General features: G+C 36.9%; 1 protein-coding gene across 4 annotated transcripts in view; it reads left to right on the forward strand.

Annotated features, from left to right (window-relative positions):
• The window catches only part of LOC150079939 (lipopolysaccharide-induced tumor necrosis factor-alpha factor homolog), a 62,335-nt gene that overhangs the window by 8,909 nt on the left and 28,575 nt on the right, over positions 1 to 24,851 (forward strand). For all 4 annotated transcript variants that reach the window (XM_090383824.1, XM_090383825.1, XM_090383826.1 and 1 more), the window contains exon 2: positions 7,460 to 7,590. In XM_090383824.1, the coding sequence (XP_090239950.1) occupies positions 7,467 to 7,590 (124 nt within the window). In that variant the 5' untranslated portion in view covers positions 7,460 to 7,466. The remainder of the gene's footprint in view (positions 1 to 7,459; positions 7,591 to 24,851) is intronic.

Genomic DNA, 24,851 nt, shown 5'->3' on the forward strand with positions numbered 1-24,851 from the left:
ATCATTTTGCCTAGAAATCTGAGTGTCACTAAAGATAAGCATAGGAGCAGAAGAATCCTTTTTGTGAGATATAAGACAAGACTGAGTTTTAGAAGGGTTGAAATCAACTAAGTTGTTTTTGCCCCACTGGAGAATTACCTGAAGATCGGCATTTAAGGAATAGGTAGCAGATTTTCGAGAAGTTGAAGCTGATTGAGCAGGACAAGGTTTCTCAAAATGGAAAGTTGAATGCAATGTGCTATCATCGGCAAAACTATGGATAGGATTTCCAGTCAATGGAAGAAGGTCATTGATATACAAGAGGAAAAGAGTGGGGGAAAGAACTGAACCTTGGGGGACACCGGCATTAGTGGAGGAGTTAGAAGACAGAGAGCCATCTACCATCACCCTCAGTGAGCGATCAGAGAGAAAACTGGATAACCAATTACTAAAAACAGTTGGCAAACCATAAGATGGAAGCTTGTTTAGAAGACCTTTATGCCAAACACGATCAAAAGCCTTTGAGATGTCAAGAGCAACTACTTGTGTTTCACCGAACCTTTCCATTGAATTAGTCCATAAATGGGTAACATAAGCCAGAATATCACTAGTGGATCGACACTGACGGAATCCATACTGGTGATCGTTGATCAGACGGAAGGTTTCTAGGTAGTTTAAGAGTTGGCGGTTAATTGATTTCTCCATTACTTTAGAAAGAGTTGAAGTAATTGCAATGGGACGATAATTGGATGGGAGGGATTTGTCACCCTTTTTAGGAACTGGCTGGATATGAGCAAATTTCCAAGCAAAGGAAAAACACCTTTGGAATAAGAAAGTGAAAAAAGGCGGCAAAGAATAGGAGTAAGTTCAGGAGCACAGGTTTTGAGAACAAGTGGAGAAATACCATCAGGACCTGGAGCTTTCTTAGCATCAAGATTCATCAAAATCCTTCGGATATCCTTTTGACGGAAGACCACAGGAGGCATTGAATGGAGCGTGTTAGAAATGGTGGGAGATGTTTTACCAAGATCATTAATACATGAGCTGGAAGAAAAATGGGATGCTAGCAGGTCAGCTTTATCCTTGGCTGAAGTGACAACAGAACCATCTGGTTTGGACAGAGGTGGGAGCAGAGATGGGCAAAAGTTGCGGCCAATAGCTTTGTCAAGAGACCAGAATGCTTGGCTACCATTAGGGCAAGAAGCAAGTTTTCTACTCTTAGCCTGTTCAAACTCTAGTTTGGACTGATTAATAACTGCTTTACAATTGTTGCGAGCTTTGGTGTAGGCAGAAAATGAAACTGAAGAATTAGAAACAAACCAATTACGATATGCAACATTCTTCTCTTGGACAGCCTTAGCACATTTATTGGAAAACCAAGGTTTAGATAAAGGACGATATTTTAAAGTGGAGTGTGGGATAAAGGATTCCATTCCTGCAAGAATAATTTCACTGACACGATATGAGCAAACGTTGACATCAGAAGTTTTGAAACAGTAATCCGACCAAGGAAAAGAAGAAAAGAAGTCTTGCAGGTCATCCCATTTTGCATTCTTGTAATGCCAAACAATACGAGTTTGGGAATAACCACGAGATAAAGGTTCCATTGGAGAAGAGACAATCACCAAGTTGTGATCTGAAGTGCCTAAAGGACCTCTCACTTCGACCTTGTACTTAGAAGGGTTGTTTGTGAGAAAAAGATCAGCGTATTGGCTGTATGATTAGGATTGTCCAGTATTCTTGTAGGTAAATGAACAATCTGTGCTAGGTCATTAGTAATTGTAAAAGCCTCAGCATCTCGACCTGCTGGGTCGGTGTGACTAGAAAACGGAAGCCAGCTGGAGTTGTGAACATTAAAATCACCAAGGAAAATTACTTCACTGTTAGGAAAGTTGGACTGGAGAAAGTCAAGTTGCAAAGAGAGGAAATCAAAGAGCTCCAAGTGATTAGTGGAGTTGGGAGAACGGCAGAGAAAACAGATGAATTTGACACAATGAGGTAGAGAGATTTTAAGCCAGAGAAGATCAGAGAGGAGATTCCAAATTGCCAAGTCTCTGACAGGGAATATCAGAACGGACATATGCACAAGTACCACCTTTGAGGCGAAAGGAATCATACAGTGAATAATTTGGGCATCTGAGATGAGCAGTAGATGAATCAACCGATAACTGAGATTCTGTCAGAAAAAGTACATGGGGTTTGGCAGACTGCAAGTGGAAATGGACATCGTTGAGATTAGAATTGAGACCACGTATATTTGTGAAATGAATTAGGAAGTCCTTGGGAGGTTTAGATCTTTTCGCAGATAAGCTTGCTCTATTATTTTGACAATTCATGGTGTATTCAATAGTAAGAAAAAGTGGGTGGGACATGCTGAATGAAGTAATGAAAATTTTGGATATGGCGTACATGTGGTAAGAATATACCCAGATCCTTGACATAACGTGGCCTCGACAATGCTCCCCACATACACACTACTCGGACTCCCTCCAGTCACTATCTGGCAGAGTAGAGGTAGCAAGATTATACACTAGCTGATCCGGAAGCCTCCTAGAGAGTTACCAATAGGTTTGGTCCGGTGTACTAACTAGCGGCCGGCCTGCGAACACCGTTTTAGAGCTGTACCCTCAAAATGTAAGGAATATTGGATCTTGCCACGACATTCATCATAACCTCAAAAATCATCAATCATACTGCATGATGGAAGAGATAGGGAAGGGTTGGCCGGACCTTAGCTCTAGAGACTAAACATGGGTTCCACCACTTCAAGCCTCCAATAAGCAAAGTGGTGGTATTTCACCGTTGATGAGAGTCATCTACCACCTAGTACTGCCTGGTAACATAGAGGGGCGGCGTTCCTTCATGTGGTGTGGGCGCCACACCTCGACCCCTGCTTACATTGGTTCACACCTGGGTGGTCACCTACCATGTACTTGTGCATGGAAGTTATACCCAGGATTACTAACAGTCCCACCATCGTGAAGGTGCAAGCAGAGGATTTGGCTGTCGTAGACCATCCGGACTTCGCCGAAATTGGGTCCACTTGACTTGAGTGTCACCCGAATATCAGCTCCATCAGCGTTTTAGACTCCCAGGTACCAAGTACAGCTTGTGTGGCATATCTGAGAGAATGTCTGTGACAACCTCAAGGACTTTCTTGGTTTGGTATTATACTTGATTTGATTTTGTGTTTTTGACACCGAGCTTATCTTCAATGCACATATTGATAAACTTCAGTCCAGATTCTGCTGAATAATCTAACTTTTTCTTCATGCATCTTTAAGGGTGGATTATTTGAGTTCATCCATCAATTTCTTTATGATGGTCATTGCATGTGATTATATATCTTTTCCTGTATTTCCCAGTAAAAGCTCAGGGTTATTTTGAGTGAAGCCTGCAATATAGCCAAGGTTTCAGGTGTAATAGCTCTTGAATATTTTCAGTCCTGATCCATGGGTTGAAGAAGTGGTGTTGGAAGATAGAAATGCTACCTCAATGTAGGATGAGCAAGCTGTAATGCCTCTAGGTAACTGGGAGCATATGCAAGAATCAGCAACTCTGAAATCAAATTTTTCTCTTTTAGGTATCATTCTCCTTCATAAACAAAGCAGTTGTGGGGTCAGATGTAAAAAAAACATATTCTATCCTATTTGAACAGGAAGGAGCATCTTATTTTTCCCCTTATGGGTTAAGGATTCAGTAGAGCTTCATGGAATCATTGTCACAAGAAAAAATAAAGCAGAGTTAGCCTGTTTGTTGCTTACTTAAAGCCCTGAGTAGTGTCCATCTCCTTTCATAGAAACATAGGCATGTGTTTCCAGAACAGGCTTGTCTTGTTACTATTAAAGACCTGCACAAGTTTATAACCACCTTTTTATTGAATAAATTTCTTGTTCTTCTGGATATGCAATCATATTAAGAGAAGCAGCAAAGGAGGCAACCAAGCCTTCAGCCATAATTATGAGAGCATCCTTGATTCAGGGTAAGTCTCTGTGAATGTATACCATTCGTAAAGGGGGAACAAAAGGTGAGATGACTAATTACAGACCTGTTAGCTTAACATCTGTTCCAGGAAAAATAATGGTGTCACTGGTTAAAGATGTAATGTAGGACCATCTGGACAAGATTGCAGTTATAGTCATTGTTCTCTTTCTTGGTGATTCCCTTCTCTCTCTCTCTCTCTCTCTTAGGGTAACTCAAATAATTTTTTTTTTTTTGGCTGGAGCAGCATAAGCCTCAGGCTTCCTTACACCATATGGCTAATAATAATAGTTCAGACACAGCATGAGTTTATTAAGGGGAGGTCTTGTCTGACCAATCTGATAGGTTACAATGATGCAGTGACCAAGGAACTGGATGCAAAAAATAATTTTGATATCATATACTTGGATTTCAGGAAAACTTTTGATACTGTTTCACATAAAACACTGCAGTGTAAACTGGACCAATGCGGCATTAAGGGCAGGTTACTGCTATGGATAAAGGAATGGTTAAGTGGAAAAAGACAGTGGCTATCAATGGGCACTGCTCTCCATGGACTAATGTTATCAGTGGAGTCTGCCAGGGTTTAGTGCTGGACCCATTGTTTTCAATATTTATTAATGATATTGATGAAAGTATATCAGGCTTAATATCAAAGTTTGTAGATGATACAAAGGTTGGCAGGGTGGTTAATGACAGTATTCTACTGCAACAGGATCTAGAAAAGTTAGGCAGATGGTCTGAGAAATAGCAATAGAAGTTTAACATTGACAAATGCAAAATACTTCATATGGGTAGCAGTACCCACATAGTAACATACCAACGGTGTAGTACTACACTCAGGGTAGTGGAAAATGAAGAAGACCTGGAGGTAATTGTGCAATCAGATATGAAATTCTCTGAGCAGTGCAGACATGCTGCTAGAACAGCTCATGGGGTTTTGTAAATGATATATAGAAACTTTTCTAGCAGGAGTAAAGAGGTGTTTATCCCTTTGTACAAGACCATGGTTAGGCTGCATCTTGAATATTGTATACAGGTCTGGAGATCTCATTTTAGGAAGGATATAGCTCTGCTGGAATGGATGCAAAGAAGGGCAACCAGATTGGTGAAGGGAATAAAAGGGTGCTCTTACATAGAAAGGCTTTATTTCTGTAAATTTGCAGCTTTTGGAGACTAGGCACCTGCAGGGAGATCTAATTGAGGTGTTTAATGCCTTGAATGGATTGAGTAAGCTGATTGTGAATGGTATTCTTCCTCTCGCTAAAAATACACACATGAGGTGGCATAAATTTAAGTTGAAGAATGGTTGCGGGATAGGTGTGTGTGGAAATTTGCCTTCAGCCAGCGGGTGGTTGATTGTTGGAACAGGCTTCCATCTGCTGTTGTGGAAGTGGATTGTTTGAATAAATTCAAGGAAGAAATAGCCAAATTCTTGGAGGGTATGATGGAGGGTCACTACTATTACTACATCGTAAAGCTTTTTTTCATATTCTGATTCTGTTTCTCTTACCAACATCGTGTTGTCTCAAGAAATTGTGCTTTCAGATAAACAAGATGGAGCACACGTCATCTTCGCACTACATCCCACTACCTTTGAAAAAAAAAAAAAAGGGGGGGAAAAAAAGCAGTTTGATTTTGTGTAGAGGCCAAACAGTTTGACTTGCTAGTACTCAAGCCATTCCCTTTGCAAATTGTAAGCTGGTATCCGCAACTTTATTTCTGATATAAGAAATAGTTGGAGATACTTGAGGATTGTGAGCCATAAATGTGTGGTGTGGATGATAAGGAACTACTGTACTTAGAAATCGTTTAGTACAGTAGTAATCAGGTGCTAGAGAGATGTAATCAGGAGTCTTGATCTGCAGACAAAGAAAAGCTGTAAATTGTTCCTGCTCATTGTGCAACATTAATTTCTGAATACCTTTTCAAATGCACTGTTTTGCACTAATTCACTAATTTTAGGTCATTCAATTATTTATTATTTATTTTTTGTTTTACAAAAGGAACTCGCTAGAGGGATGAAGATTTTGTAGTGAAATAAAAATTATGTTAGCTGTGACAAACATAATCAAGGAAATTTCAGAAATTGATTTCAAACTTTTTTGCAATTTTGCAACTGTATAACCAATGGGATAAAATGTGTAAATAGCCAAGGTGGCTGTTTTAAAAAATTGTTTTTTTGTGATTAACTGTGAACATATCATATTTAGTTAACCCTTTTGTGAGTCTAAACATATACAAAGTTTAATAAGACTGTGTTGCAATTTGAGTTATGCTCATCATGCCAAAGAGAGCCTACTGGCTTTGATAAGATGTAGCTGCTCCAGGCAAAAAAGCTGGTGGTGCAAGAAAATATTACATTGGGCAGACAAAGACCTGTTCCTTCAGAACAGTTGATTGTATGCAATCATATTTGTTTGCTGATGGTGTATTTATTTATTTATTTTTTTCATTTTATTACATAATATTAATTTCAAAATGTGGTCATGAATGAAAAGGTATTTCTGTCATTATTTTAAACCATTTAGACATTTTTATTTAATTTATTTTCTTATCAATAAAATGTATAGCAATTTTATGGCTGTGTGTTACAAATTTGAGGTTGTAGAAGCAGTTTCAATTATATTGATTGTTTTGGAAGAAAATTTACAATGATGCAATTTGTGGCCTCCACACACACACACGCGCACACACACACACACCCACCCACCCCAAAGCACTTATTGTTTTCACCGTGTCCATCTGCATTTAATAACTCAACTTCCAGTGGGTGGATTTTCATGAAATTTTATATTTGGGTTTTTTAGAAAGATTTTTCAAGCCATCCCAAACTTCATTAAAAATTGAACAAACAGAAATCCAGCAGTTATTATTTTTCTTTTTCATACATATATAGTCTATATCCATATACCACATATTGTAGCTGAAGCACTGTATAATATGTTTGTTACTGTGTGATGACTGGAGAAATGAATGGGCAATATGGCAGATGAGCAGAAATAAAATGCTTGCTTGCTCTCTCTCTCTCTCTCTCTCTCTCTCTCTCTCTCTCTCTCTCTCTCTCTCTCTCTCTCTCTCTCTCTCTCTGCCTAAAAGTTGCTCTTTGAGAAGCTCATTATGAAATGTGCATTGCATTTCACGCATGATTACAAAGTATTACAAAATGTTGAATAAATTTAATGCTCTGTGATGTCATAAATTAAATAGTAACTATATCCACATCTCACATTTCTATTTCTTAATATAATAAGCAAATAATAATTCATAATGTGTATATATTTAGCAAACTGATAATAAAATGAGCTTCTCAAAGAGCAGCTTTTAGGTAGTGAGGTATGTGCAGTGAAATGAAAATTACTTTTATATATTATTATTCAGTCAATTAGTAATTAATCTGTAACAAGACAGTTAGTTATTTACTTTTCATTGATTTATTAATATCATAAAAAGGAATAATTTAATTTCTTATTTTGTTAATATGCGATTTACCTTCCAGCTGCAAAATGGCTACTGAAAAGCCTACCGGTTTTTACCCAGAGCCTCCACCACCATATACATCTACTGCTCCTTCACCAGGATTTAATCCTCCCCCTCCTCCACAGGCTGGCCCATATGGCCCAGGCACAGGTAAAAACAGAAGTTTTTGTCTTTGAAACTGCTTTCTCTAATCTTTCTCAATAGTTAAGTAATTATCTTTGATGTTAATGTTTATAATTCCATTTAGCTTCAATTTTATAATTTTACGTGCTCACTATTATTATAATAAACTCACTTTTCATTTACTTACTAGAATATTAGACAGTTCTAACTGTATGTGTTTGTGCACCCCCCCCCCACAACACTTGGAACATTTCTCTACCAAAAATCCTTCAAACTAAGTATTAAATGTTAGTACACTGAATTGAACTTTGATGGTCTTTTCTCTGGTGCAGCATCTGCCCACCACCACAACCACTGTTTTCACCACTTCATGACATTACAGCAGTACCAAATAGTGTGTGTGTGTGTGTGTGTGTGTGTGTGTGTGTGTGTGTGTGTGTGTGTGTGTGTGTGTGTGTGTGTGTGTGTGTGTGTGTGTGTGTTTAATTGAACTATTTTAAATTTATTGAATCTGATACATATTGTGGAAGTGAAATCATTCTTGTAGAGGTGAAATCTTCTATTTAACATTACACCATAAACTGTTGCCCTTCATTTAAACCTCTATGGGTCATATAAAACATTTTGCTGTGCAGCATGTCCTATTTTCAGTTTCAGCATCATCTCAGTTGTGTTTGTGTTCTTCTGATGTCTTTTTAGGTTATACTCCTTTAACACAGTTAATGTTCCCTTGCAAATCAAGCAAAAAAACCTTTTCCATGCCAACCTACAAAGAAATATTTATTCCCCATAACTGTTCATTAAAGTTTGACTAACTTATAATACATATTTTGGCCTCTTCCTCATGGCATAATGGTAGCTAGTCTGTTGAAAGACTATTTTCAGCAGTGCGAAGAAACTTAACATTCTCAATGCAGTAACATCCAGGCTAAAAGGCTGACATTATCTGGGCATTCAAAGAGTTCCTTTATAATCTGAAATCCCAGATTATTTGCCATTGGCTGGCTGCTATCCTAGCAGCTATTCTTATTAATCTTAGAACTTGTGTATCATTTTTCTTTTATCACTATTGTTTACATTAGATATAAATGGGCATACTTCAGAGTGTACTAGTGTATTACGTGGCATCCATCAGTAATCAGTGTTTAGGATCCTCTTGTATGTAATCCTCCTTAATATCATCTGAGGTTACAGGGAATTCTCTGTTTGTTGATGATTAAATGGATAGTTTTTGTTTAATCCAAAACAAGCTATGTTGCTTCTAAATGACTTGGAGCTGTTATGAATCTCATAAATGGCAACTAAGGCTTAATGTTAAGGCAGATGCAGGGTCTTTACTCCTGAAGAACAGAAGCCAAGCCACCTAGTCTACAAGTAATTACTTGTGGACTAGGTGGTTGGGGGGGGGTACAGAGATTAAGTGTTTCAGGTTGAAAATGACATTGTGGGCTTATGATACGAACAGTTTTCCATGCAGTATAAATTGGTTAGATATAAAGGCATAATGGCCTACCTGTCATTGATTTATCAGACATTTGCAAATCTGATAAATCAATGACAGGATAAGGAAGTCATTATTTCTCTGTTTAAGATTATAGTTAGACCACAATTGAAATATTGTATTCAGGTCTGGAAACTGCACCTAAAAAGACATAGAACTTCTAGAGTTCAAATAAGGGTTGCCAGGATGCTGAGAAGTGATAATCTTTATTTCTATAGAATAGCTGAGAAGGTGTGGACCACTGAGCTTGATAACTAGACATTTTAGGGAGAGCTGACTGAAGTATAAAAGGTACTGAAGGGAATAAATGAAGTAATTGAGAGAAAGATATTCTCACTAATAGGTGGGACAAGAACCAAGGAGCACAAATATAGAATCTTAGGGAGTAATAGAAGATTGGATCTCATGAGAAGATTGCCTTTGGGCAATGTGTTAATAGTTAACTAATAAGTAGCAAGGTGGAGATTTTGGTAAAGTCCAAATCAGAATTGGATAGCCACCTTTTCTCAATGTTATGAATAACACAGTGGTGTGTGTGTGTGTGTGTGTGTGTGTGTGTGTGTGTGTGTGTGTGTGTGTGTATAAATAAAATTATAAATGCCGAAGTTAGTAACACTAAAAGCCACAAGGAAAAGAGTAGATTAGATTAGATTAGCTACAGATTAAAGATAAAACCAGCATAGGCCAAAATGGCAAAGCGGAGTTACAAATGAGACCATAGAAAGACAGAAAAAAATGGGAGTATTATTAAGAATAGTATCATGCAAAGCAGCAGATAACTAATTCTTAAATTGATAAAACTTTTTAAGAGATAGAATTGAAGATATGGGAGTATTATTCTTAATAATACTCCCATTTTTTTCTGTCTATGGTCTTGTTTGTAACACCATTTTGCCATTTGGTCTGTGCTGGCTTTATCTTTAATCTATAGCTAATCTACTCTTTCCCTTGTGGCTTTTAGTGTTACTAACTTTGGTATTTATAATTATATATACATTTGCGCACTTTGGTGCATTTGATTTGTCGAAACCATTTTTATTTTTCTGTTGTCTCTACTGGTTTTAATTAACTTTATTTTTTTTTTTAATTTGAAAAAAAAAAAAAAAAAAATAGATGAACTAGAACCTAAATAGATCTTTGAATGCTGATTCCAAATATGTTTTTGGTTTTCCTGTAGCACACCTAGTTTTTGTGATAAGACTGATTACATGAACATGATGACTGATTATACCAGTCACATACTTGTTTAGATAGCCTATGTGAATTTAATTATTATTTATTTATTATTATTGTTTATACATGTAATTGCTTGAATTAAATTATTTGATTATAAATTATTTCAGATAATACATAAATTTCCACCGAATTACTGAAACGCATTCATAATCATGTCTCGAAAGTTTTAAAAATTCCCAAAAAATTGCTCTTTCCTAACTAAATTACAACAATATACAATTGCAACAAATATTCTGAAAATTTACCAGTTATATTTTGACTATCTGGGTGATAAGAATAAGGTGTGTGCAGCACATGTTATATGCACTGCTTAGTTTGTGATATGGAGGGCACCAAAAGACCATGATGATGATTATTGCTCTTTTAAAGTACAAGATTGTTTACCTGGATTCATCAGTGAAACCAATCTTTCCTGATGACAGTATGCTAATTTCAGTACCTCTACAGCATGTACTACATTCTTTAAAAGGCAAAATGGAATGCAATGAAGATGCAATTGGTGGAGACCTCCAATCCTGAGCACACACCTGATGAAGAGGCATCAGAGCCGAGCTGTTTACCAACGGTGAGTTGGATGATTTCATTAGAGATCTAGCCCTCTCCAAAGATAAAGCTTAACTTCTTGCCTCAGTATTAAACCAGAAGTAGTTGGTTTAAGAAGAATGTCAAAAGTGTTTTCACCACTGAAAAAAAAAAAAAAAAAATTTTGGCAACATTCTTTACAGTAAATAGTCTGCTTAGCAATAACTGCTATGAAATTGGTGGTGATTTTAGGAAATTGTCACAAGTGCATGCTACACAATGCAGCTTCACTAATTCTTCAAAGTGAAGTTTGAAAGCTGTTTTCTTGCATAACAGGAACTTAAAGCCATCCATTCCCATTACCCCCATCTGTTCATCTAAAGGACAGAACACAGATCAGCACAGAACTCTCGATGGAATATCTGCAGTGACTTCAGAGTCATTGGTATGTTAATGGGCATGCAAGGAGGGTTCACAAAATGTTGTTACCCATGCCTATGGAAAAGTAGTTGTACCACACACCATTACGACAGATGTGACAGGCCTCAAAGAAGCATAAGCTAGGAACGAGTAGTGTGCAGTGTTCCATCAGTGGATCCAGTGAAGATTTTCCTTCCACCTCTCCATATTAAACTTGACCAGATGAAGCATTTTGTGTGAGTGACGAGTAAGATGAATTAGAGAGGATTTCATTGCTTGAGTGAGAACTTTGCAAAGATCGGTTCTGAAAAAAATTAAAGAACAAATCTTTGTCGGCTCAAATTGCTTCTACATGATAACAGCTTTGAAAAATGTCTCAATATATTAGAACTAAAAGCATATTTAAAATGGCTTTTTTGGAAACCTTTTGGGTAACCACAGGTCTTCCACACACAAAGGTGGAGTTCAGACACTGCCCAATGTATATAGAAAGATATAAGGTTTGATACTATAGCCTGTGCAGTCCATACCCTTGACTTTGTGTTGCACTGTTACTTACAGCCATTGTTTGGTGCATTATGGCCTTACCCTTTCACCATAAAGCCCTTAAACAGCAAAACAAGCATATAAAGAATTGGGATGCCATACGTTGCCGAAACCTCATTTATTGCATTCATATTTAAACTTCTGTCCCAAAAACCTTGGCACAGTAAGTGACAAGCAGGAGGAATGATTCCATAAAGACATAAATCAGTGGAAAATCACTACCAAGGTTTCTAGAATGAACATATGTGCAGAATACTGCTTGATATTGTACTGTGATATTTTAGACAGAGTACTAAAGGATCTACACATTTTTAAATTGCATGTGTCTTCTTTATGACAGTGTCCTGTATTACAGGTAACCCTTGTATAATGCGGAGGTTAGGTTCCAGAAATATCACGCGTTATAGAAATCACGTTATATGAGGTTCAGGTTTCATACAAAATGTAGGGTTATGTTCCGTAGTGTTTTTTAATAATTATAAAAACAACAATGACATTCAACAAAAACATTTTTTTTTCATTCAAGAATTTGGGTAACTAACTATTTAACAAATACATAGCATAGAATTAGGAATTGTGCATAAATTTCATTGCACATAATGCATAAATTTCAAAATTAAAGAAATGGATATTAGATCTTATGTATAGCTTAGCTTAATTTTCAGCACTCACCTCATTATATTGTAATAACTAGATCTTATGTTAGCTTAGCTTAATTTTCAGCACTTGAAAATTAAGCTAAGCTATACATAAGATCTAGTTATTAAAATACAGCACATAAGGACTTCTTAAAAATCAAGAGAATAAATGGATATTCTAATCGTCATCACTGTCTTCAGAAAAAAAAATATTTCGTAGATATTCTTTATTTACGAGTGGCCGGATGTCATTATCACTTAATCTCTTCGACATCATTTGTATAATTCTCACTGGGTATTTCAGCTGGTTTTCTTTATCAAAAAGTCAATAATAAGACCTTGCTTACCACTATGCTGCAATTTTTTATTAAGTTCATAATATGGAGCTAAACAACTGTCCAATTGTCTTTTGAATTTTTCCGAGCGCTCTGTTGAGGGATCATTATCCGTAAAATAACTTCCGAACTTTTGTGCCAAATTTAATCCCTCTCTTAATTTCTTTAGACTGAACTCTTTAACGGACTCAGCACAATCAGAATCTTCAGTAGAACTTTCCTCGCCATTTGTATTTGGTTTGCCGTCTTATATTAATTGAACCAATTCCTCCTCATTTAAATCTGTTTCTTCATCAATTAATTCACAAATTTCATTTTCAACCATATCAGAAAATCCCTCGCCACCACAAATGTGTGCCATGTTTATTATACGACTTAGTTCAGTATCCACGGGAGGTACAAAATTTTGATTAAGGACGACACCAGGCTATATTTTTTTCCAGCAACCTTTCTGTGTAGAGGGTTTTAACTCCTTTACGCATAGAGAAATAACTTTTACACAATTAAATATTGAAAACTCTTTCCACATTTGAGGCAGTGTCATGTTTGGATTAGATTCCATTTTTTCCAAAATTAATTCGAATGTTTGACGAATATAATACGCTTTAAATGTTGAAATTATCCCTTGATCAAGGGGTTGAATGAGTGACGTTGTATTAAGTGGTAAATAAATTATTTTAATATTCGGATGGGTTACATTTTTTGAGTGCCCTGGCATGTTATCTAAAATTAGTAAAATTTTAAAGTCGATATTCTTTTTCTTTGTGTATCTTTCTATATCAAGCACAAAACAGTTAAAAAACCAATTTTCAAATATGCTAGCTGTAAGCCATGCCTTTTTGATGCTCTCCAATAAACAGGGAGGGTGGACTTTTCAATCGCTTTCATAGCACGAGGATTTAAAGATCGGTTAATTAACATTGGTTTTGTCATGTAATCACCTGACGCAGTAGAGTAATTCTGTCTCTAGAAACTTTGAATCTAGGAGCTGTTTTTTCATTTTTCGATATATAAGTGCATTTTGGCATTTTTTTTTTTCCGGTTTAACCCAAATTCGCCTGCATTGAATACCTGGTCTGCACTATATCCACCTTCTTCAATGATTTTTAAAAGTTCTTCTGGGAATTTTTGGGCAGCATCTACGTCTGCTGATGCTGATTCTCCTTGGAACTGAAGATTATGCAAAGAAAATCGCTTTTTAAAATTTTCGAACCAGCCCTTACTGGCACAAAATTCATGCTGAGAGCTTTCTTCTGAAAAATCTTGTTCAAGTTCTTTTAAATATTGATAAATTTTGAGGGCCTTTTGTTTAATAACTTTTCCACTCAATTAGAGATTCCATTAGAGATTTCTCCGTTTTTTCCCATTAAAATATTGTGTACACGAGCACTTCGCTTTGCACTTATCATTGACCCAGCAATAACACTATCTCTGATTTTCTGCTCCTTTTGTTTGATTGTACCAATTGTTGATTCATTTAAATTCAAAGTCCTTGCAACAACTCCTTGTTTTACTCCATTTTTCAACCGATCCAAGATTTAAATTTTTTCTTCAAGAGAAATGAATTTTCTTTTCAATGTTGGTTTTTTCCTTCTTTTGTAGTTTTGATGGCCATTACTATAAAAAATAAATTTTTTATTTGCCAAAGGGTATTCCCCTAATAAATTCACTATTTATAACTACTTGCACAACAATTAACTCTTTATAAGGTAAAAAATTGGCACTACACAAAAAATATGTATGTATGTACTTGCGTGTTTCCCCTTATATAAATTCAGTTCTGGCAACTACACCCGTTATACGAGCAGACACAAATTTAACGAACATAAAGTTTGATTTTTAAGTCGCGTGGTAAAAGCATGTGAAAAGAAGCGATACAACAATTTGATCGCGTTATGTCGAAACCACGACTGTGTTATACAAGGGTAGCCACAATTTATAAACCGCATTGTATAGGTACCGTGTTATACGAGGGTTACCTGTATTTTAACTATGTTTATAAAACAATTTTTTTTATGTTTATGAAATTATGTTGGGTTTAACTGTAAAAATGATACAAAATTAACTTGTACTGATATTATCAGCGGTAACATTATGAAAACTATGTACACTAGAAAACTGAGAACATTTTTGAAATCAGCATACGAAACTGGTTTAGAAAGGTATGAAAAAAAGTTTAATTTTGTTGAGCAGCATAATTAGGGGTTTTTTGTTTGTTTTTTTTTTTTTTTGCAGATGCAGAATATAGATTCCATCAGTGCTGATCTATTAATAATATCTTAGCATAATGTTACAAAAATTCTATGAAAAAGTTGAGAAACAGATATTTGCTTACAGCATTTCTAAAGCTTTCATTTGGGTTTGGCACAAAGGCCTCGTAAGCAAGCTTCCATTGCATGGTCTGCATTTTTAATTTTTGTAATTGGGTAGCCATATTTCTCTCTCTCTCTGCTCACTGTGTGTGGTGGCTCTCTATCTTTTAACTTCTCTACTAATACTGGAGTTTCCAAGGTTGTGTGTTCACATGCACACTGTTTATTGCCAAGTGGGAAAAAAAAAAAAAATGCTCCAGAATGGATATCCTAGAGAGACTTAGAACACTTATAAAATATTTGTATTAAACAGAGAATTAAGTCAATGAAGCACATTTAAAATATACATTAATACAAGTAATCTTGCTATTCCAGTGAAGAGTCTTTAAACTGCAATTCACAGATTTGTTTTAGATGGCATTCTGGATGATAAGCTGTCATCTGGGTTAGTCACCAGCTGGAGTAAAGTCTGGATGATCTTGATTTTGCATTTAATCTGATGGGGAGATACTCAGTTTAGCTAAAGGTCATAACAGGAATACACAGGCAGAAAATGAATCTTCATATTCAGCCAGCGAAATAGAAAACTTTTATTCAGTTAAACAGGCCATGAAGAAATTCAAGGTGGAATACCAAATAATTGAAACATAAAAACACTATAATACCATATATTGCAATGTATTTTAAGATTAGCCGACCAGGCTAGCCAGGTGGGTAAAGTGCTTGCCTGGCAACCCAAAGGTCGCGGTTCGAATCCCGCCTCGGGCTTGGATCAAAGTACTGCAAAAACCTTGGGAGGTGCATTATGGCCACAGAAGCTGATGCGCCAACAACTACTAAAAAAAATTTTTTAAAGATTATTCTTCTGTTAGAGAATAGAGTAATGACCTCTTATTTGACTGGAAATTCTATTCATAAATAGTTGGTAATAATTCACTATATCACTTTCTCATTTGATGAATATAATTTGCACAGATAGCTACAACTTCTTGAATATCATTACCAGATCCTTAAATGCTGATTTCCATGTAATTCTCAAAAATGGAAAAGAAAACTGGCTTCAATCCTTCTAAAACTCAGTCAACAGGAATATACACACTGTCACATAAATGCTCACAGGAAGATTGGATGTGCCAGCCCTGGATAATGTTCTAGTCAAACCATGTGCCACTGCCAGACATTGCAGAGAAGTAAATCTTCCACTTTGTTGAATCCTGAACAATCTTGGTAGCCTACAAAAATTCTCTCCATCAAATACCAAAAAAAATTTCACTATCTGTAGATAGATGCCGAAAAATTCTATGAGGATGCCACATACCAGAAAGAGATCTTCCAGAATTCTTATAGATTTACCGAAATATGAATCAGCTGTAATGAGACAACATACCAAACAGTTGACTAAATGAAACTGTGTTTAATGCACCCATAAGTGAAACTTTCTACTTTAAAAAAAAACAGCATTAGCATTAGTAGAGGCATACAATGCAAGAAAGCAAGCTTATGCAGCATCAGACAAAAAAAAACCTCCCATATCACCCCTCCATTCATTCCAAGTGCCTGTCCAGCTCAGCCTTAAATTTATTTAGGTTATTAGCTTCCACAACAAAAGATGGAAGCCTTTTCCACCAATCTACTACCCGCTGGCTAAGGCAAATTTCCTCACATCTATTCTACAACTATCTTTCCTCAATTTGAAACTGTGTCCCCTCAGGTTCTTAGTCTGAGCAAGAGGAAGAATCCTATCAGCATTCAGCTTGCTCAACCCATTCAAGGCCTTATACATCTCAATCAGATCACCTCGCAGGTGCCTACTCTCCAGGCACTGCAATTTGCAGAACTTAAGCCTTTCTTGGTAAGAGCATCCCTTTGTTCCCCTCACCAATCTTGTTGCCCTTCTTTGTACTCATTCTAGGAACTCTACATCCTTCCTAAAATGAGTCCTCCAGACCTGTACACAGTACTCTAGGTCTGGCCTGACATTGCCTTGTACAATGGGATAATTCCCTCCCTGTCCCCGCTAGCAAAATTCCTATATATCATTGACAAGACTCTATGACCTGCCCTGGCAGCCCATCTGCATTGCTCAGTGAACTTCATATTTGACTGCACAATTAACACCAGGTCTTTTTCACTTTCCACTTCCCTGAGTGTAGTACCACACAGTTGGTATGTTTCTCTTCAGTTATTGCTACCGATACGCAGTACTTTGCATTATTCAATGTTAAACTTAAGTTGCCACTTCTTAGCCCATCTCCCTAACTTATCTAGATCCAGTTGGAGTAGCATACTGTCTTTACTGTCGTTAACAACCCTGCCAACCTTTGAATCATTTGCAGATTTGGACATTAAACCCGATATATACCTTCATCTATATCATTGATACATATACAAAAACAACAATGGGCCCAACACCGAACCTTAGGGAATTCCACTAATAACATTTGTCCACAAAGAGCAGTGTCCATTGATTACCATTCTCTGTTGTCTCCCACTCAACCATCCCTTTATCCATTGTAGCAACTTACCCTTAATGCCATACCTCTCTAATTTGTACAGCAGTCTTTCATGTGTAACAGTATTAAAAGCTTTCCTGAAATCCAAGTATATGATATCAAAATTATTTTTGGCATTCAGTTCCTTTGTGACCTCATCATAGTATCCAATCAAATTGGTCAGACAAGACCTCCCTTTAACAAACTCATGCTGTGTCTTAACTATTACTGTAGTCTTGTCTAGATGATCGTGCAATGTTTTTTTAACCAGTGACTCTGTAGTTACTTGTGTCACCTTTTGAACCCCCTTTGTGAATTGGTGATATATTTGCACACCTCCAGTCCATGGGGACTTCCCCTGAGTCCAAGGAAACTCATAATTATGGCAAAGGGTTTGCTTACTTCCTTTGCTGCCTCCTTTAATATAACTGGATAGACCCGTCCACCCCAGGTGCCTTCCTTATGTTTAATTCAACAATTTCTCCTGCACTTTGTTTTTCAGTTATTACAAAATCACTTAGCTCCTTGTTAGAGTTTGATAAACTTCTGGCAATCCCCTCATTGAATAACTCCTCGTGTGAATGTAGATGCACTCATTCAGTTTATCAGCTCCCTGAGCATGATTATCAATAGTCAACCCATCTATGTTAAGTGGTCCAATCTGATTCATTACTTTCCTTCTAGAGTTTACATAAGTGAAGAACTCTTTGCTGTGTTTCTGCCTTTGCCTGCGTAATCTCCTTTGTGACTTGATTACAGACTAGTTTATACCTGTCATAGACTTGTGTGTCATCTGATACTTTATATGCATCCCATACATTTTTCTTCTCTGTCACAAGCTTCATTAATTCATCTGACATCCATTTAGGCCTAAACCTTGAATGGTATTTCTTCGTTGGAATGAAAAGCCTAGTAGCCTCCAAAATTAAGTCCCTGAAGTCTTCCCATTTAGAATTGAACATTGGTAACATGATTCAGTAGACCACGACCGCCTAATTGACCGACTGAGAAAACTTGGGCTTGAAAACAATGATATCAACTTTATTACAACTCTCTACTGGAATCAAACAGCCCGGCTTCGCTATGACAACGATCTGACAGACCCAATTCCAATAAAAAAAGGCGTCCGGCAAGGCTGTCCATTATCTCCCATTCTTTTTAACATCTATTCGGAAATGATCTTCGACCAAACACTGGCTGACAAGAACATCGGCATAAAAGTTAACGGACACTACATCAATAACTTAAGATATGCCGATGACACAGCACTAATAGCGGATTCAGAACAAGATTTACAGACCATCTTGAACGAAGTGGACATAGAAAGCCAAGCATGGGGGCTACGAATCAACAAAAAGAAAACAAAGGTGATGAAGGTCAGCAGGACTGCAAGCAAAATCACGATCAAACTAAACAACGAAAAATTAGAGCAAATACACCGCTTCAAGTATCTCGGAGTACTCATTGATGACCAGCTGAACCATGACGCCGAAATCAAAAGCAGAATTGAACAAGCCAGGCAGGCATTCACCAAATGGAGAACCCTCCTCACCGACAGAAGCTTGAACATCGTGCTCAAATTACGCACATTGAAATGCTATATCTGGCCAATACTGCTCTACGGTGTAGAAACCTGGACTCTAACATCAGCCACTACAAAAAAGCTCCAGGCCTTCGAAATGTGGCTCTACCGAAGAATGCTGAAAATTCCGTGGACAGCCAAGATAACCAACGCACAGGTCCTGCAGGACATGCACACGGAACGGGACCTGCTCAAAACCATCATCAGCAGGAAATGCAAATACCTAGGTCACATCGCTAGGAACCAACAAAAATATCACCTACTACCACTCATCCTGGAGGGAAAGATCGAAGGCAAGAAACGCCCAGGCAGACCGAAAATGGCATGGCTAGATAACATCAACACCTGGCTTCACATGACAACAGCACAAATTCTACACGCAGCGCTAGACAGAGAACAATATCAAAACGAAGTCGCAAACGCCATTCGGCAGCATTAAAGAAGAAGAAGAAGAAGATTGGTAACATTATCAGTTGATCCCACTGTACAGAATTTAAAAACTGTCTGAGACCTCTGTAGTCACCTTTACGAAAGCAAAAGCCCTTCCCTTTAGCCTTGATGGTAGTTACATCTTTAAGTAATTCCCACATCAGTACATTGTGATCACTGTCACCCAGTGGTTCTTTTATCTGCAAATTCTTAATGCATGAATAATCACTGCTGATAATCAGATCAAGAGTATTTCTCCCTCTGGTTGCCTCTCAAACATGTTGCTGTAGAAAACAGTCATCCAATAAATCCACAAAATTCTTGCTACTGTGTGAATGACCAACCCGCAAGTTCCAGTCAATATCTGGAAAGTTAAAATCCCCATTATAAGACATTCTGATTTACTGGCCCACTCTATTTCTCTGCACAATTGCTCATTATACTCATCTGATTCATTAGGCCTGTAATGCACACCTACTCTCATTTTTCCTTTCCTAGTGCTTATTTCACACCAAACAGACTCAACAGTGCATTGTCCAACATCAATTGGATGCACATCCTTAGATTTTGTGTTTCTTAACTAACAGCATAACCTTTCCTCTCCTGTCTATCCTTTCTTTACACATTGTACTCCCCAAATTCCAATTCTGCACTGCTTATATCGGTGTGATACCATGTCTCTGATATCCCAACAATATCTGCCTTTGATGTCTTCACTAGCACTTCAAGCTCATCAAATTTATTAACCATACTCCTAGCATTAGTGTTCATGCAAGTATACATGCACCTGTTCCTACTCTTGGTTACCTGGTTACTCTAACACAGCCCATGTATTTATTTGTTCCACTATGGCTCCCAACTGTCCTGGAAATCTCCATCACCTTGCTTTCTAGGCTGCTGCTCATTCTAATCGAAGCAGTGCAAGAATCACTTTTGCCTCTGTCTGTGGCCACTGTTAATCTTTTAGTCTGTGTATTCCCCCCAAGCTAGCAGTTTTCCAACCCACCTAACACTGCCTCGATAGCATCAGCAAATATTCTTGCACCCTTTCTATTTAAGTGTACCCCATCCCTGTAGAAGCAGTCACTCCTGTCAACAAGCACAGACCAGGCAGCGCCTCCGTAGCCAGGTGGGAAGGAGCAGCAGTGCGTAGCACATGCTTCTTGATTAGACCGGGGTTCGAGCCCGTCACCACCAAATATGAAGGATGCGGAAAGGTCAGGGAATGACCACCGCATATCCCGGAGCAATATGGCCTTAGTTGCTAATGCTCCTAAAAACCAAAACAACAACAACAGACCAGGCTGGAAAAATTCTACCCCTTGAGGCACAACTCTCCAGGGCTAAATTGATTGACAAGGCTCTCATCATATACTCCCTCCTATTGTGTCTGAGCAGAATTGCAGACACTTTCACTTTCAATAATATTTGTTAAGCTATTGACTGGAAAAATATGCCTTTACTAACAGTTGTATAAATATGATTTGCATAATGTATATACAAAATTATTAATGTGTAAATATATATTAAATATAAATGTGTTTAAAATGTATTTCCTTGCAATCCTTAGTCTTGTCTTATATCTTGCAAAAAAGGATTCTTTTGCTCCTATACTTATCTTTGGTGACACTCCGTTTTCTAGGCAAGTTGATATATCTGTTTTGGGGATTACCCTGACTTCTGATCTCTCTTGGCACAAGCACATTACAACTATTGCTTCCTCTGCATCTAAAAAACTTGCTTTTCTCTTTCACTCTCGCCATTACTTTTCTTCCAAACAGCTATTCACTCTGTACAAATCGCAAATCTGCCCTACCATGGAATATTGTTCCCACATCTGGGGTGGTGCCCCCAAAACCACTCTCAGGCTTCTAGATTCCATTCAGAAGAGGGCAGTTAGATTAATTAATGACTCATCGCTAACAGAGTCTCTCCACTCTCTGTCTCATAGATGTAGACAAGGCTACATCTATGAGACAGAGTGGAGTTTCTGCTGCATACCTTTTCTACAGATACTTCCATGGGCACTGTTCTTCTGAATTGTCTTCTATAATTCCCACTCTTTCTTTCAAAACAGTCCGAACAAGTGCTGTCACCAGACAACATCCATTTACTGTCCAACTTCAAACTCACAGAACCAAATTTTCATTGCCCTCGTTTATTCATTCAACTGCCTTTTTCTGGAACAACCTTCCTTCATATGTCTTTCCTTAAAATTAGTCTAATGTCAACAAATATCTTCTCTCGTCTTCTCAACCTCCAACCCAAGCACGGTACTAAGTACTATAGGTTCTAATACCTCTCATGTTTGGGGTTTTCATAAAAAAAAAAAAAAAAAAAAAAAATTTTTTTTTCAGGGCAAGATTACATGCTCAGTTTATGTAACCCACTGCTCATAGTATTTCGCACCCTGCTATGTAATTAGCACCTTTCTGGCACTTAGCCATCCCAGGGTAGTTCCTTTTGTGGAATAAACGGATGATAATAATAAATAAAAGCATTTCTCACAAAAACAATAGCTCCCATGCTTAGTTTCAATAACAAATCTATTATTGCATGATGATATCTTAACATCCATATATTATAACTTTTTTTTTTTTTTTTTTTTTTTTTGCATGAGCATGTCCCAGATATTGCTTCCTCTGTATCAAAAAAAGTCTCTTTCAGTTTCAGCATTACTTTTCTTTTAAATAGCTGCTTACCCTGGACAAATCCCAAATTTTCTCTAACAGGGAATATTGCCCTCATATATGGTGTGGTTTCCCCAGTACTTCTCTTAAACCCTTAGACTGTATCCATAGGAGAAATAATTTGGGTTAATTAATGATCTCTCTCTGATATACATGCCTTTTTATGTTTCCAATGCTACCGTTCTTCTGTATTGGTATCCGGCCACATTGGCATCTATTTGCAATTGAATTCCAAACTCAGTGAACTAACTTTTCTTCTTCATTAATTCCTTCTGTTTCTGTTCTTTGGAAGAATATACTGAATTAAAGTCCATTGTTGACAAATCTCATGCCTTCTTGTTTATACTCTGGCACAACCATCAGGTCAGAGGAGTTTACAATAAATCATGACTACACTCATTAATCGTGTTTAGCAGTCATGGGCTTGGACAATGGTTCACTCAAAGAACATGTTCTACTGTACTCTTTCTCATGACTACTCTGCTACATCCCAACCCTTATGTATGTTCCAGTAACCTTTTGCATTATGAATTGCCATTTAAAAAATATTGCTTTTTATGCTTCCCCCTTTCCATATAACATATCTTTCTTGCTAAATGAGTTATAATGCATGTTGATTATGTGAATGTGTTATATTGTTCTGTGCTATAAGAGGATTTCATGAAAGCTCTGATAAATGAAATTAAATTATAATCAGGGAACATACATCTGATTTCTTTTACATAATTTAGGACATGTTCCAAACACTTCACTAGTCGGGTTCAGAGAAAATACGTACACTGATTCTGCCTTTGTATATGGAAGAGCATCACTTATTTATGAGCACTTCCTTTTCATAATTTTCATCTTTAAGCCCTAAAAATTTAATATAACCATTCACAAAATGAACACTTGTAGTAGTGTCTTTCTTTATAACATCTAGTGTGTATAGTCTATCATACGAATTATTACCTTTCTCTCTTATAACTATAAAATTTGTCAGCCTCTGTCTTGGCAAACAGATTGCATTGTTGAATTATATACCAAACATACATAATTTTTGGTGTAGGTGAATTCGTCAGTAATTGATTAACACTTAAGGAATGAAGAAAAAGATGGATTAAACATATATATATATTTTTTAAATGGTGTTAGAGTTTTGAATTTTATATAAATATTGAGAAAATCACAAGATTTTGTAAGCTTAACTGAGTTTATAGACTAAGTCATTTTACTCTCCTCCACATTCTTATGAATGGAGTACATATTAATTTAACTGGAATTTTTTAAATTATCCATTTATTTTGAACAAACCTGACAATATGAACTTTCCATCTGTTGTAAAGTCACTGTTTCTTCTCGCTCATTTGTTCTTGAAGAGTACTTTTTTCCCATAGGCATGATTGAATCAAAAAGGATAAAATATTTTACAAAACAATTGTTGTGTAAAATATTTTATCAAACAACTGTTTTTATTTTGTTTTTTGGAAGAAGTCTATCTGCATTTATCAGTATCGATTCTACCCTTTCCCCCTCTAGTGGATGATGTTTGTGGAGAATCATTTATCCTCTTTGTAAGCCAAAATTTTGCTAAATATGCTGAGTTATGCATCTATGCTTTTTAAAAATTAAATAAGCATTTTTCAAAAAGCCTCTCTGAAATGTTACATTAAATCTAATAAATTTATTAGGTTCAGTTTTAATAAAACTGTACACTATGTATATAAAGTGCTTAGCATCATAATACACAGCCATTTCTGAATAAACAGAAAATTTTTAAGGTGGCATCGTTTTAGGTTATATCTCATATTGTGAATACCTTCACAACGAGTTGCCATGATATTGCACTACTTCGAATAAGTAACGCTTCACCTAAGGAGAAGACTAGTGTTACTTATTCTCAGATAGGTACCACCACCCAGACAGCACTGTTTCAGGGCTATTTGGCCCTTCATCAGTGAGTGGGTAGGTACCCAAGTGATGCAATGATGGCAAAAACAGTTATGAAGTATAACTCCACAATATGAGAGATGCCTGATGGTGTATGATGTATTTAGACTAAGGTCTAAATACATCATACGATGCCACCTTAAAAATTTTCTGTTTATTCAGAAATGGCTGTGTATTATGATGCTAAGCACTTTATATACATAGTCTAAATTTGTTCGCAGCTTGAGGCTCTAGCCCTAAATGCACCTTAGTCTAAATACATCATACACCATCAGGCATCTCTCATATTGTGGAGTTATACTTCATAACTGTTTTTGCCATCATTGCATCACTTGGGTACCTACCCACTCACTGATGAAGGGCCAAATAGCCCTGAAACAGTGCTGTCTGGGTGGTGGTACCTATCTGAGAATAAGTAACACTAGTCTTCTCCTTAGGTGAAGCGTTACTTATTCGAAGTAGTGCAATATCATGGCAACTCGTTGTGAAGGTATTCACAATATGAGATATAACCTAAAACGATGCCACCTTAAAAATTTTCTGTTTATTCAGAAATGGCTGTGTATTATGATGCTAAGCACTTTATATACATAGTCTAAATTTGTTCGCAGCTTGAGGCTCTAGCCCTAAATGCGCCTTAGTCTAAAACTGTACAG

This window comes from Mastigoproctus giganteus, chromosome 10 (genome assembly GCF_048544385.1).
Source record: "Mastigoproctus giganteus isolate SK-2022 chromosome 10, ASM4854438v1, whole genome shotgun sequence".
NCBI classification, from domain to species: domain Eukaryota; kingdom Metazoa; phylum Arthropoda; class Arachnida; order Uropygi; family Thelyphonidae; genus Mastigoproctus; species Mastigoproctus giganteus.